The 16,262-nt window shown below is 39.0% G+C and overlaps 1 protein-coding gene across 1 annotated transcript in view; it reads left to right on the forward strand.

Moving 5' to 3' along the window:
* Positions 1-16,262, forward strand: part of HMCN1 (hemicentin 1) — a 325,574-nt gene that overhangs the window by 243,115 nt on the left and 66,197 nt on the right. Inside the window, exons 54-64 of the mRNA XM_084636570.1 lie at positions 4,602-4,805; positions 6,277-6,390; positions 7,238-7,419; positions 7,798-7,894; positions 10,596-10,757; positions 12,741-12,854; positions 12,986-13,188; positions 13,462-13,543; positions 13,646-13,777; positions 14,063-14,212; positions 15,147-15,306. Of these exons, the coding sequence (XP_084492696.1) occupies positions 4,602-4,805; positions 6,277-6,390; positions 7,238-7,419; positions 7,798-7,894; positions 10,596-10,757; positions 12,741-12,854; positions 12,986-13,188; positions 13,462-13,543; positions 13,646-13,777; positions 14,063-14,212; positions 15,147-15,306 (1,600 nt within the window). The remainder of the gene's footprint in view (positions 1-4,601; positions 4,806-6,276; positions 6,391-7,237; positions 7,420-7,797; positions 7,895-10,595; positions 10,758-12,740; positions 12,855-12,985; positions 13,189-13,461; positions 13,544-13,645; positions 13,778-14,062; positions 14,213-15,146; positions 15,307-16,262) is intronic.

Here is a 16,262-nt window from a genome sequence, read left to right on the forward strand (position 1 = left end):
GGAGCACTGAAATTGTTTATACTTTTCTTATTTTCCCCGCACTGGATCAGTCTAGACCAAGGGTAATTTGACCTGCTTGCTCTAATTTTTTAGGTATTTAGTAAGAGAAAATATTTTAAGTATGAGCTCTTTATTAAATTTATATATTATTCATATTTAAGAAATAGAAGGCCTGGTTATTTTAAAAATTACAAAAAAAATTTAGACCAGAGAAACAAGAAATGGTAGGCCAGGTCTACTACTTGTTTCTGCCAACTCAGAGGTATGGTTCCCACTGTTTAGACACAGGATTCTTTTACATACCTTAGGGCAGTGGTTCTCAACTGGGGTCTGGGCCCCAGGGGGGCTGTGAGCAGGTTTCAGAGGGTCCACTAAAATAAACCAGAGAGGGGCCAGTGTTAGACTCCCGGGGCCCAGGGCAGAAAGCCGAAGCCTGAGCCCCATCACAAAGGGTTTGAAACTGATACCTGAGCAAATTAGCTTCACGGGGGACCCCTGGGGCATGGGGCATTGGGCAGTTGCTCTGTTTTCTACCCACTAACACTGGCCCTGACTTTTAATCTACTGGGTATGCTGAAAAACAGTACTTGTGACACAGGTGAGCCATGGAATTTTTATAGCATGATGGACGGGTGTGGGGGTCTCAGAAAGAAAAAGGTTGAGAACCCCTGCCATAGGGGACACTTGATCAAGACCAAGCAAATCCCAGTTATTAACCATGGCTATTGTATTATTAAAGAAAAACAAATCATTAAACAAAACAACACATGACTGAGTACAAGTGATAAACTTAGTTACTTCCATTACAATCTCTTTTGTATGCCTTTCTGTGGAGATTAACCCTGTGGAGAATAGATTATACCCTTGAGAATGAACCCACCTTTTGTGGGTCACTTTTCTCTGGGTAAATTAAGACCAGAGTACATATATTGTTTCCCAGAATTACTGTGTATTCGGTTTTAGTGTCATAAAATCATAGGGTCAAAAGGAACAGCAAAGGTCATTTAATCTAGTCCCCTTATTAAATACTTATCTACTGTTTAGGTTAGTAATAACTAGACAGGCTTCACTTGTTCTTAAACAAGTTAATTTGCCATACATAAATAGTTGCTGAAGGTATATGATCTAAACTAAATCTTTACTAAATATTTAAACTAGTACTTAGAAGAAGCTATGTAATGAGGTGTCTTAATACAGACCAATTATAAATATTAAGGATCTTAAATTCCACTATTTTTTATAAATGTTTAGCCTCTGTCTCCTTTCCAGGAATCTATAGTCTAACCATTTGATGATTAACAGGAGAAACTGTTAGTCTTTTAAGTTCTACAGCTTTTCAATATTCCAGTAAACTCATTATAAGAATTTTAAATCTAATTCCTTGGCAGTATCTTAGTTAACTTTCTCTCACCAATCTATGTTGAAGTTTGGGCAGGTTTTCCTTGAGTTGGTTTCTTTTTGAGTCTTCTCTACTTTTCTTCTCTATGTGGGTAGTTGGCTTGTTGAGAGAAACAGGATTAGTTATGTAGTGCTGCTCTCTTAGCAGGGATGTGTGCACATGTGGTGCTCACTTCAGAGTTCCTTATACCCTTCTCCTTCATATTCACGATATTATAGGAAAACACACCTCTTTTAGGCTTGTTTAGATTCAAGTAGGTTGCTGTGATTCTTTCATTGGCTCCATGACTTCATAGGTAGCCCTGGGAAGCCTCTTCACCTTATGAATATCATAGAATCATAGAAGATTAGGGTTGGAAAAGACCTCAGGAGGTCATCTAGTCCAACGCCCTGCTCAAAGCAGGACCAACACCAACTAAATCATCCCAGCCAGCGCTTTGTCAAGCTGGGCCTTAAAAACCTCTAAGGATGGAGATTCCACCACCTCCATAGGTAACCCATTCCAGTGCTTCACCACCCTCCTAATGAAATATTGTTTCCTAATATCCAACCTAGACCTCCCCCACTGCAACTTGAGACCATTGCTCCTTGTCTGTCATCTGCCACCACTGAGAACAGCCAAGCTTCATCCTCTTTGGAATCCCCGCTTCAGGTAGCTGAAGGCTGCTATCAAATCCCGCCCCCAACTCTTCTCTTCTGCAGACTAGACAAGCCCAGTTCCCTCAGCCTCTCCTCGTAAGTCATATGCCCCAGCCCCTTGATCATTTTTGTTGCGCTCTGCTGGACTCTCTCCAATTTGTCCCCATCCTTTCTGTAATGGGGGGCTCAAAACTGGAGTCAATGCTCCAGATGTGGCTTCTCCAGTGCCAAAGAGAAGGTAATAATCGTTTCCTTCGATCTGCTGGCAATGCTCCTACTAATGCAGCCCAATATGCTGTTAGCCTTCTTGGCAACAAGGGCACACTGCTGACTCATATCCAGTTTCTCATCCACTGTAATCCCCCAGTCCTTTTCTGAACTGCTGCTTAACCAGTCGGTCCCCAGCCTGCTGCGGTGCATGGGATTCTTTCGTCCTAAATGCAGGACTCTTCTCTTGTCCTTGTTGAACCTCATCAGATTTTTTTTGGCCCAATCCTCCCATTTGTCTAGGTCACTCTGGACCCTATCCCTACCCTCCAGCATATGCATACCCCCCAGCTTAGTGTCACCTGTGAACTTGCTGAGGGTGCAATCTATCTCATCATCCAGATCATTAAATAAGATGTTGAACAAAACCGGCCCCAGGACCATAACATTTCTTTATGTAACATTTCTTTAATTGCCTTTGTTCTTCTTGTAGCCGGACAGCATCAGACATCAACTCTTTTCTTTTATTCAGTCCATTCTCTGAAATATTCTTTCATTTTTATTGAGTTTGTCAGAAAAGAAATTCTATTTTCAACAAGTCCACCAACACTCTTGTTCTTTATATCAAGGTTTTAGGTTCTCAAAACAGTCTTTTGAAGTTCAGTTACTCTTAGAAAGTCTTTAGCTTAAGTTGATTCTGCATTGAAGATTTTTGGAACTATAATTTTTTTGTTTTCCTGAGTTCAGCGAGGGTGTGCTTATACACTGCCAGTAATTATTTAATTCCCCATTAATGTAAATATTCTATACATACGTGGCTTCTTAGTAGTAGTAGTCAGTTTAACAAGGTCACTAGATTCCAGGTTGTACATAAAGCATTTTACTATTTACATAGCAATGACATTAGGAGTTATATTTGGAGCTTTGCATTTAGCTAATGTATTTGCAAGCATGCCTTTCACAAAGGTGTTTGTCATTTCAACATTTAAGAAATAAACAAAAGTTTAAAACATTTCCAGCAACACGTTTTTTCCTGGAGTTTCAAAAACACAAACAGAGTTTTTCCTTTGAAAAGAAAAGGCCTTGGTATGGGTACTTTAAAACCTAGATTTATGACCCTGATAACACACTCTACATTCCTTTTTAGAATGAATATTTTAAGTGGTTTGTCTTCTTAAGGTTTGCTTGTCCTTGGGAGATAGGAGTGGAAACCTTCTGGTATTTCTTTGATTAGCTTAAATATTTTGTAACATAACCAGCTAAAGGTATGTATTGTTATATTCCCAAGCATCCTGGCTATGATAGTCTTGTAGTTATATTTTCTATTCAGTAAAGGTGCAAACAAGTTTGTAACAATCTAAAAAATTTATAATAATTTTATTAATATCATTTTTGCATCAATATTAAATTTCTCCCTACAGTAGCACTAATGGCCCCAGTCTGCAGCCCTGTTGTGCTAGGCACTGTATGCATAAACAAAAAAGACAGCTCCAAAAACTCATGTCAGAAATGTTTTTATAACTTGTTTAGCATAAGAGAGAGAAAACATACTTGGTACTTTTCATCTATAAATCTGAAATCTATTTACAAAGAAAGGAAAGTGTCAAATATTTCCATTTACAGATGGGGAAGATGAGCACTGATAGTTAAGTGACTTACCCAAGGCCATACAGCTAGTGGTTGGCAGAGCTACATCTAGAGATGAGCTCTCCTCATTCCCATGCCTGCGTGCTAGCCACTGGACTATGCTCTGGCAGTTAGGTTGATTTCTTGTGTCATAGTTCACCAAATTTTATTTCACAGGAAGTTTTGCCTGAACAAAGGTTGCAGGAGAAAGAAAACCTATTAATTTGCTCACACTAGCTATAAGGGCAGTGATGATGGGTAAAATAATAAGGCACTTCTAAAAATTCTTTTTCTTAAGAAATCAGGTGCCTTTGAGATGTCTCAGGTTGGACATCCAGAATCACTAGTCACTTATGAAAATCTTGGATAAACACAATATTTGTCCTAAACACCTTCCAGTTAACTTGAAGTAGTGTCCTCTCCTGGCTTTTTTTTTTTTAATCAGTTCTTCCTATTTAGTCAATCATTAACCTACAGGAAGTGCCCAGTACATTAATCGGTAGTGCTTAAGTTATTTGCATGACCAAGTTCACACTGCTGCTGGGCGTTGGGATTTTCATGCATGGAGTACATGACTGATGTGATGGGATCTAATTTAGGATGCTTATTTGTCGTGTAGCTCAAAGATGCTATTTAACAACTCCAGTATTTTTTTGTTACTAGATTGTCCAAATATGGATTTCTGCTATAAAATCCTAACTTCTATACCTCTTCTTTCTCTCTGAATGTAGTTCCTCCTAGGTTCCAAAAACCTCGCAGAGCATGGGAAGTTGGTAACACAGTAGATACAGGCAGAGGTGGAGAAACCAAAGATGTGATTGTCAACAATCCTCTTTCTTTGTATTGTGAGACCAATGCTATGCCCCCTCCTGTTCTCACCTGGTATAAAGATGGCTACCCTCTGAGCTCCAGTGATAAAGTACTGATATTGCCAGGTGGGTATTTTAATGGATCACCTGATGAGCTTAATAAATAATGATAATACTTAGCACTTATATGGCAATTACATTTTTCATCTTCAAAGTTCTCAATTTACTAATAATTTTGGATGTGCATCCTTCTCAATGCATTTTTTCTTGAGTGGAAATTTTCACACTCAGTGCTCAGACTTTATATATGCTTTTGATTTTTCACCCTCTTTATTTAAAGTATAATCCCTTAACTGATTGTGAATATGGACATTCAGCTATTACATGCTGATTGACAGATATGGGTGAATATGCATCAGAGACATTGAACAACACCTACAATCCACTGTTGTTGTTACATTTCCTTATGTGTTTCACTTTAAGAAAACAATCACATTTGGAGTAGTAACATTTCTCCATTGAAGCTGAGAGCCATGGAAACCCTAAAATGGAACAGTCCCTATGGAACCCTGCACAAATAGGTGATTTGTTCATATTCTGTGGGCTTGATTGTGCCCTTTCGCTACAGCCTTGAGTAAGGGGCTGTGCAGAAACACATCATCCCAGAGGAAGCTCCAAAAGGGATTTTGTCTGAATGATACAATGTGTCCCAGAGCTCTTCCATGCACACTTTGCTGCAGCACCCCTTCAGAGGCTTCAGAATGCACTTCCTTGCCTAGGCAATCAGCTCCGCTGCCTCATGCAGACAGGTTGGCATCAGGCCCATGGCCTTCTGCTACCCATCCCTTTGGAGAAGCTCGTGCTCCAGGGAGCACTAGTAGGGACTACTTCCTGCACTTAGCACAGCAGTTTTATCTGGTGGCGGTACAGTGGGTGGCGGTACAGCATATGGGTGGGAAGGCTCCTTGTGCCCTCCACATCTTTGCTTATCTGTTCAGAGGCCAGCCATAATCTGGATCTGTATTATTTCCAACATTTGTTCTCTTCTCTGAGCAGGGAGGGAATTGCACCAATTTGTTAAAGGATAATATTTTAAATAAAGAAGAAAGTCAAAGAGTAAAACCATATATAACTGAGCACTGAGAGTGAAAATTTCTAGTCATACATAGTTAACCAAAGAGCAAATATTCTACAGTTCGGTATACTTTCCCCAGTGGAGTCAATTACAAAGTTTTCTATTAGCTCACTGTGGAAAGTTTCACTTCTAGATTGATCAACAGCTCTGTTGCTGATATGTCTCCAAAGAATGTAGATTCTTTCCAATGGAATTAATTCTTTGCCAACATTTTATTATGAACCTCCAACTAAAACCAAGCTGGATGTAGAGAAAGCAACTATGAAACAAAAAGCTTTATGTTAGTCCAGAACTGAAAGTGATCATTCAAGACAAACCAATGGGGAGAAAATTACATCCCCAGCTCTTTGCCCCCAGTCATTCATGACTTCATTGACTCAGGTCTCCAGAGAAATGTGGCGTGTTTGAGTGATGGAAATCACTTGATTTTAGATTTAAATTTTGAATGTGTTTTTCCTCCAGGAGGTAGAGTGTTACAGATTCCACGGGCTCAGGCAGAAGATGCTGGGAGATATACATGTGTGGCTGTAAATGACGCTGGAGAAGATTCCATTCAATATGATGTCCAAGTGCTCTGTGAGCTAATGTTGCATTATTTTCTATTTTTAAAAATTCCAAATTCACTTTTTATTGCAAAAGACCCTAAAGGAAAAGTCCTGCCAAAATTAATAGAGAATGATTGCATTATATAGAATAGCTCAGTAAGATCATATAAAAGGTAATAAAAATATATATCTCTGCTATAGAATTCTATATAATTGGCATTTAATTCTATAAATTTTTAGATCATTTCTATATAATTGTATTGGAGTTACTCCTAACAGTCTGTAGGACTGTTCCATAAGTTGGGTTGGATGGTTTCAAAGTCTAAGTCTTGTATGATCCAGTCAGAGACATACTCTGTAGCCCATGAAAGCTTATGCTCTAATAAATTTGTTAGTCTCTAAGGTGCCACAAGTACTCCTGTTCTTTTTTTAGGAAATCTTTGTGCTTCTTGCCTTGGCTTTGAGTGTACTCAGTTTTTTTCCAACTCCAAAACTGCTAAAACCAGTGATTCATTAATAGGATGAGGGGAATGACTGGGAAATCCTCCTTTGTCCTGGCTCTAAAAACTCAACTTCACAACAGGAAAATTAATTTTCCCCTCTTCTCCATTCTGAACCAGATCCCTGGCTGGTGTAAATAGCCATAGCTCCATTGCAGTCCCTGGAGCTATGCTGCTTTATGCCAGCTGAGGATCTGGTGCTGTATTTTATCTTGGGATTTTATTATTGTTCCCTAATTAACTGTGAAGTTCTCTTTACCTTAACCTGCAAATGCAAGATCTATATGTGGCTCTATTCCTCTGGCAATTTCACAAAGAAATCACTGCTTATATGGTATTATATAGCAATCTCCTTGTTCCGCTTTGCATGCTATGTAGTGCCACCATCCATTAACGGCGCTGATGAGCCTGAAGAGGTCACTGTGCTTGTGAACAAGACCACAGTGATGGAATGTGTGGCGACTGGCAGCCCTGCTCCAAGCATAACTTGGCAAAAGGATGGCCAGCTCCTAGCAGAAGACGACCACCACAAGTCTTTATCTGGTGGAAGGATGTTACAGGTAAAAGTGGAAGGTGTTGGTAGAAGAGTTAAAAAGATAGGTCTGATTCTCAGCTCTATTCTTTACACAGGCATTAAAATGGTGAAATGCTGTGGAGAATTAGGCCTTTATTTTTAAATCATTTAAGAGGATTTCATTAAATTACTACAAAATTAGAAATAAATGTGAAAGATGCCGACTGTCCTGGCGATTGAAACACGCAGGTTGGCAGAGCAGGTACTGTGTGGGTAGCAGGAGTGCATACTGCCCTAGGCTAACCTATTCATGACACTGGTTATTGTTATCCCTATAATACTAATACATCAGCAATACATATCTTGCAGTTTTAATTGTAAATGACCTCGTATTTGTTCTACTGAAGCCTGTTTTCTCTTTTAGATCCTAAATTCCCAAATAACAGATACCGGCAGGTATGTCTGTGTTGTGGAGAACATAGCCGGAAGTGCCAAAAAGTATTTTAACCTTAATGTTCATGGTAAGATTACTAATTCCTAAGATGCTGATTGTTCCCTTTTCAAATAAAGGAAATTAATGCTGCGTTACTGCTCATGTGGCTTATATTTCAATTGCAAGTAAACAGTCTGCAGATTCTGCATTAGTTTAAACTCACTAATTTCAGCAAGGTACTTATTAAGCACGTGCCTTACTTCCAGCATTTAGGTAGTGCCCTTAAGGTCAATGAGACCATGTGCGTAATGGTAAGAGCATATGTAAGTACCTTGCTGAATGGAGAATTTAGTATTGCTGATACTCTGTGGCACCAGCTCACTGCTACCATATATATTTCTATGTAGGTGAAATTCACTCCTCTGCAGAGGACTTGCACAATGTCTCTGCAATATAAGCCCTCAAATAAAGCTTCTGGAGTGATGCACTAGGCCATGAGTGGGACCACTGTACTGAAGCCAATTGCACCAATATAAAAATCTTTATTGTCTTATGTGAAAGTCAATGTCTTTTTATTGACTGTCACATTTGAATTAGAGGGATTTGTTTATTTGTAAGGATATAGGGTAATAACATGTTTTGTGATTCTTTTATTAAATAACATTTTTCAAGAAAATTAATTTTGAAAATTAACATTTTAATTAAACGAAAAATAATGTTTAAAAATAATCGGGAATAGAAACTTACTTTTCTTCTCTTAAACCCCCCCCAAAAATTCCGAGGACAAATATTTTGCTGAAATAGAGTTACAATATTCATAACTCCATTTAAAATAACATTAGCATGATATTGTTGGAATAAAATAAAGTTGGAAAGATGGGATTTTCAGACTGACGAGTATAAAACAAATGTAAGTGCAGTCAGGAAATTAGAACATTTTCTATTTTAAAAAACTAAAAGCTGCAAAAAGGACATATTCAGTTAAGATTTCAGCACTGACTTTGACTCTACCCCTTTACTTCTGACCAATGTCCACTCATCCTTCTAACTTTCAGCTGTGGGCTAAAGACCTGCCTTATACACTATATCATAGAAAACTTCATACTGGGTTATGACCTTGTACACCTACCAAGTAGATACTGGAGACTACATCCACATTTTCCATCATGGTATGGTTCAGAGATCTCAGCATATAACATAACCTTCTGCATATGATCCACACACAACCCCTTATCCGTTCGATAACCCACTTTGTTCAACACATCAGATAAGATGTATCAACTTTATCCATGTCTTCCCTGAATACAATCACAGACCCTAGTAATCTATATGCCTTCACAAGATCAGCCCATTATTCTCCTGTAAAGGGTATGGGAATTTCAGTTTTACAAAAAAAAGCCTATTTTAATCTAATCCATATATGTTGCATAAATTTCTTTCATGTGGCAATTAGTGGGTTTCTTCCATTTCAAGGCACAGTTAAGGACGTGATTCAAAGGTAGCTGAAGTCAATGGCAGACTTTCCATTGGGATCACATCCCAAGACTGCTGTTGGAACTTTAACAGAGTATTTCTGGACTTTCTGAGTCCAGGTTTTGTTTTTAAACTACAATGTTCGTTTACCATCCTGATTTTCAAACATTTGTTTGTAAACCTGATCTCTGAACTTCAAGACTTTCAAATATCTGTGGATAATGACAATGTACATATGGTGTACATGCAATTCTCCACTTACACTAGTGGTAGAATTTTATACTCACGTTGGACAAATGTATTGACCACACAGGACCCACATATTTAAATTTTAAAACTATAAGCCAGATTCACTAGTTGACTCTGGTTGCTGTATGCCTCTTCCGTGTCACAAAACAGCCATAAACCTGACTTAATAACCACTGCTTTGTGTCACTGAAATGACACAAAACATCTGGAGAGTAACTGGCGGATATGATCCAGAACATTTGATCACATCCTTTTGCCGTGTTCTAAGATCAAGAATCTGTGTTCCCTGCAATGGCTATACCACCCAAAAGAAAGCCAGTAACTCTCTCCTGCATTTCTTTCAGAGTTGTTGGTATCAGCTCTGCAGAAGAAACATGGAATCCTGAATTCAGATCTCAATGAGAGGAATATATTTACAAATATTTTGTTTTAAAGTGCAAATGCAGAGTACGACCAAATTTTGAACTATTTTGTCTTTAAATTAATTTGTGATTGGGAAGGCCCCCCCCCACACACATAGCAGTATTTTAAACTGCACAGCTGACCAGTTATAAATCAGACCTGTCTGGACATGAAAGGAGGGAAAAAACCCTATTCTGAAGGAATCTTTTTGGGGTTTCTCAGTAATGAAAAAGAAAATATTGCAGAAAGAACAGGAATAAAAATACAAAATCAGCAAAAAGATGTATAGTCCTCCTGTTCACCCTGACAGGGTAAACTCCAACTTAGTCAGCTTTATATTACAGAGCAAATGTCCTGAGAAATGATTTGCTTTAAAATTCCTGAATCTGGAATTACTCACTTCCCATACAGGGAACAAACTGTGGGTACATTGATAAGGCTTTAGTGAATTGTAGAAAAGGGGATGAGAGCAGGATTGGCTTTAATCACAGTATTTCCAGATACTTGCAGAAAGCTGAGGATCAGTGCATGGGATGTGAGAGATGTTTTTAACTCAGCCATTTGACAGCACTCAGCAACTCAGCTTTGTTTTGGTATTTGAGGGTCTTTGGGAGGATTGTTTGCTGACACTGCGGTATGTTCTATTACTGTATTTCTTTCTGCAGTTCCTCCGAGTGTTGTTGGTATTAATTTTGAGAATTTGACTGTGGTGGTGAATAATTTTATCTCCTTGACCTGCGAGGTCACTGGCTTCCCACCTCCCGATCTCAGCTGGCTCAAGAATGGAAAACCTATCAGCTTGAATACTAACGCTCTCATTGTGCCTGGTGAGGAATAGCTGCTGTTTCTGTAAATTCTGGGGTCTCATCCTTTCCTTTTCTGTAGATAAATATGACAGCAAAATGTATGGAGCCAAACTTACTCCGGGTGTAGCTCCATTAAGTGGAGTTATACAAGTAATAAATCTGGCCTCCTACAGTTAAAATATTTTAGAATCTCTCTTTTGATTTTGAATGGGGTCACTATTAAAAGAAACACTCAGACTGGAAGGATTGGAACAAACAACTGTTTGTGTTGGTGTGGATCAGACTGTTGGACAGCTCATATAGCACAGACTGTTTCAAAGGAATGATGATTGATTGAGGCAGTCACTTTGTCAACTAAGGATCCAATCCAAATCCCATTTGTCTACATGGCAAAAAAACAACCACCCTATCACTTACTTCAGTGGGAACTGGCCCCTCAACTCAACCCTTAAGAACCTTGGTAATTCCCAGGGGGAATTCATTATTTCCTAAGGGTTTCTAGGCCAAAGGTACTGCAGGGACCTTAGACAATAAGGGCTGGGAGCATCTATTTGGGAGTAAGTGGAGTAGGAATTGTCACAATTCCAGGGTAACTGCACCTGTATTCCCCCTCTGTGGTCCATCCAGGGCACCCGCTTTACGCTTCTGGCTCCCACTTGTAACCTCTCTTGGGAAGAGACCCATGTCTCACTCCCTCCTGACTGGGGAATTTAAGGATGCATAGCTCCTTGCCTTATGCTGTGATATCCCCAGCAAGCCAGACTGCTTAAAAGGACAGTACCTCTCTGAGGGCTATGACCAGTGTATTGCCTATAGCTATAAGTTACCAAACAACTTCTTTAAGCAAGCATGCTTTTTCTTAAAGTAAAAGCATTACAGAGAAAAATATTAAAACAATAAAATACCCTGCAGGCATACTAAAAAGCTTATGAGAGGTTACCCTCAACTCCAGCTTAGGGCTCTGATGGTTACACATTCATCTCTCTTTGATCTGGAACCCAAACCAAGCTTGGGCAGGTCAGCCATCTCTTTATACAGCTTGGGCCTTTGACCTTGATTTTCTGTAACTGGTAACCAGCAGACAATGACCCTCTTCTGAGGGTGTAGCTTCAAAAGACTGTGTTTTTGCATAACTGGAGTTGGGGAATTTTGCATTAACTTTTCCCTAGCCAAAAGTCCATACATGTCTGGCACATTTTCTGTATAGTCTTTTGAACTCCCAGGTCTCTCATCTGTCACATTTCCCCCCTCGAGAGTTTACATGCAATCCTGACCCACAATAATACATAAGCTTAATACAGTAAGGGTTTTCAAGGATATTATAGGAAGTTGCCCTATTTGTCACAGGAATCATGTCAGGAAACCACCCTGACCTACACCCAATCCTCCACTTTTGATGCTGAAAACTAGAGATCCTAATGGAACCCAATTCCCTGCTATGGGTTCCAACTTGACATGCTGGAGATGGATTGGCTGGGGTGGATGTTTGTAGGTGTATGGGAAATAACTGACATGTAATTTACTTACTGGCAGCTGGGATGCAGGCCTGTGGCCTATGGGCAGATATCTGGACAAAACTAGTCCACAAACGGGGAAGTCATGTTAGACCAGTAAAGGAAGGAAGGGCTTGTGGGGGAGCTAAGTGGAAAGGCCATGATTGTGTTAGGAGGGAGGAAGTAGCTGCGAAGGAAAAGAGGGTGAAGAAGAGTATTAATGGGCCAAATTCTCTAGTGAAAGCTCCATTGACTTCAGTGGTGTTTCACCCATTTACACCAGCCGAGAATTGCACCCAATAATTGTAATTCATTAAGGACATTTCTCTAAGTGTTAGGCAGCGCTAGTCAGCAAGAGCGGTGGTGCTCTTTAGAATCTTATGCTAATCTAGTGCCTAAATTGCAGTTCGTAGAAAACGTCATTGCAAAATTTCATTTGAGATTAATACAATAAATATAGAATAAATCTAGAAGTCATTTTAGCTAACTTTCTCTCTTTGGATCACTTTAGGTGGTCGGACTCTGCAAATTTCTCGAGCCAGACTCTCAGATGGTGGTGAATACATTTGTATAGCCAGAAACCAAGCTGGAGAAAGCAAGAAAAAGAGTTTCCTTACTGTTTACGGTTTGTTTTTCACTATAATATTAAATATTATTTATTACCACGAAATGAGGACATCTTCCATTTTTCCTTAGGTTGATTCCCCACCCCCCACAGAACAAGGAAGAAAATAATTCTTTTAACTTTTTCTCCAGTCCCCCCGAATATTAAAGACCACAGTGGAGCATCTCTTGTAGTGGTGACTGTGAGAGTGGGAATCCCAGTGACCTTAGAGTGTGAGTCCAATGCAGTCCCACCACCTGTTATCACATGGTACAAGAATGGACGCATGATCACAGAGTCTGCAAATATAAAGATGCTAGCAGATGGACAAATGCTACAAATCAAGAGTGCTGAGGTATACTAAATTAGTTTAATGCACACCTTGTCACTATTGTTGACCAGTTATTTTTGCTCTTTATAGGTCTGACCCAATGACCATTGAAGTCAGTGGGAGTCTTCCCATTAAATTCAATGAGCTTTGAATCAAGTTCTGATTACAAATAGCAGAGCCTTTTTAAAGTCTAACTATAGCAGAGCCCATGGCCACTAGTGAATTCTAGTGTTAAAAAGTCTACTGTTATCTTCAGGAAAATTGATCCAGTACATAAAAATTCTTTTTCCATTTTAGGTGTCTGACACTGGCCAGTATGTGTGTAAAGCCATAAACATTGCAGGGCGAGATGATAAAAATTTCCATCTTAATGTTTATGGTGAGCATATACCACGTTATCTAAAGTAGAATTGAACCAAAGTCAGTTTACTGAGGAATTTGGTGACTACGTTATTTATGCAGCTGCTGTTCTATTTAATAGTGCCACCAAGTATAGAAGGCCCTGAACAAGACTGGATCAATGAAACAATCAGTAACCCTGTCACCTTTGCATGTGATGCTACTGGAATTCCTCCACCAACACTAATATGGCTAAAGAATGGGAAGCATCTAGGTAATGTTTTTCCTTCCTGGTTTCACTCTCCCCCCCCTCCCCTCCCCCCCCCCCCGTTTTCTTTCCTATAATAGATCATAGTGTGTCTTTTCTGTGCTGTTTTGAGGGTCATATTCTCTTGTTTCTCCTCCCTCTTTCCCCATATTAATACCCCTTATATGAACTAGAGCGGGATGAAATCTTTTAAAATTTTTGATATGTTGATGAATTTTTTTCACAAAACGTGTTTGCTGTTTCTGACTAGTTCTAATACTAATCAACTCTTTCTTATCTGTGTGTTTTCAGAAAACTCTGACTCACTTGAAATACATATTTTGTCTGGAGGAAGCAAGCTGCAGATTGCTCGCTCTCAGCATTCAGATAGTGGAAACTACACTTGCATTGCCTCAAACGTAGAAGGAAAAGCGCAGAAGAGTTACATCCTTTCCATTCAAGGTACAGTATGTGTGTGCACTATACAGAATCATACTGGCTACTTACACTGGCATAAAACTGGTATTAAGTCCACTGAAGACAATGAAGATGATCTACCTATATAAAACTGGTATAACGGAGTGGAGAATCAGTCCCATTATTTCTATCAGGCAACTAATAGCAAAAAATAAGGATAACAAAACCTTGCTACAATGTCATTCAGAAATTGGTATGCAAAAGAATATTCTCTGCGTCTGATTATACTGCAGTTTGAAAATAATAGGTTTATTTGCTATATTGCATTATGTTTCCATATGGTTGTTGCTGATCACAGCAACTGGCTCCATCACACTGGACACTAATGCTACACGAATCAAAATGTGAGTAGAACATTGTGGAGCCCGAAAGAATTTCAGGAGCAACGGTATGCTATGGCTCTTTTGCCAGGTGATGTTTGATGCCAAAAGGAGGTTATAAAGGAAAACTGTGACACATGATCTTTATGAAAAAAAATCAGTGGAGTAACGGAATAACGGTTAGGACTGAGTAATGTGTCACTCCGTCACCAGGGATGCTAAGCATTTGAACATGTGCTTAACTTTCAGTGTGTGAGTAATCCTGTGAACTTCATTGGAGGTACTCACATGTTCAGAGTTAAGTATGTGCTTAAGTGTTTGCTGCATCAGGGTATCCAATAGATTTTATTTGCATTGCCATAATACATGCTAAAGGGAGCATTATCTATTATTAATCTGCTGAACATGAACAGGTTACTGTACACACTGGAAGGATTATGAAGTTGATTTTTCTAGTCACCTTTGTAAACATCCCAACAGGAGGAATATACACATACCCTGTTAATTTGATCTAATGGGAGAAACTCCATTGAAATAATGGAGTTACTCCTGGTTTACCCCAGTTTAACTGGTTAGAATTTGACCCCCTCTTCCAAAAGTTCCTCCAAATATCGTTGGATCTGAAATGCCAAGTGAAGTCAGCGTCCTCCTTGGGGAAAGTATCCGGCTTGTCTGCAATGCCAAAGGAATTCCCAGACCTGCTATTCAGTGGCTTAAAGATGGAAACCCAGTTACCAGCAATGATTCACAAAGAATAAGGCAAGTAAAAATAAAACCCTGTGTTCTCTCAGTCTATAACCTCCTCAAGGCATAGGCAGAAGAATTATAAAACTATGAGCCCGAACAATCTTACTTTAGTAAGTGACATTGATCTTTTCTGTCCTTAATTTCTATAATTCTAAGATATTTTGTTAATTTTATGTAGATTTGTTGCTTATCTGTTTTGTTTTACATAATACATCTAGCTAACCAAATAGTGTTACAGATGTTGTTTACCCTCTCTTCTCCCTACTTCACTATACACAAGGTAGATCTAATACACACATGATTTGTGAGACACGTACCAGACCCTTAGGACAAGCTGTTTGGTGCTGATACAGTTCAGGGTATAGGGAGGCACAAATGTTGCTTGTAAGCCATCTTTATGTCTTTGCAATTGTGGGGATATCAGGTCCAATCCAGAGGCACACCTTAGAGTACCCCCAATGGCCTATACAACTAGATACACAAATCTGGGAAAGTGACATGATATCTTACTCAAAGTTTGTATTTTTATTTTTACATTTTATTTTTATTTTGATTTAGTTGGGGTTGGTCCTGCGTTGAACAGGGGTTGGACTAGATGACCTCCTGAGAACTCTTCCAACCCTAATCTTCTATGATTCTATCTTTTAAGTATTTCAGAGATTGGCACATAATATCCCTAAGGTTCTCATTTAAATAGTTGTTCCTATCAGATGAGGTTTGAGGTGGGAGCTGTATGTAAAAATATTCTGAGAATGATGGACACATTTTGACTGCAGTTAGGATGGAACTGAATCCAAATGGAAGATAAAACAGCTCAATCCTTAAACCAGAATTTTATGAAATAAGTTCATAAAAATAGATTTAAAAACAAATTTCTCTGGGAGCTAAAATTTTGGACAGAGTAATAGATTTATAACTGAAATTCCATGAATTTCAGAGTAGCAGCCGAATGCATCCAATGAAGTGAG

This window comes from Lepidochelys olivacea (genome assembly GCF_965140295.1).
Source record: "Lepidochelys olivacea isolate rLepOli2 genome assembly, chromosome: 8".
Taxonomy (NCBI): Eukaryota; Metazoa; Chordata; order Testudines; family Cheloniidae; genus Lepidochelys; species Lepidochelys olivacea.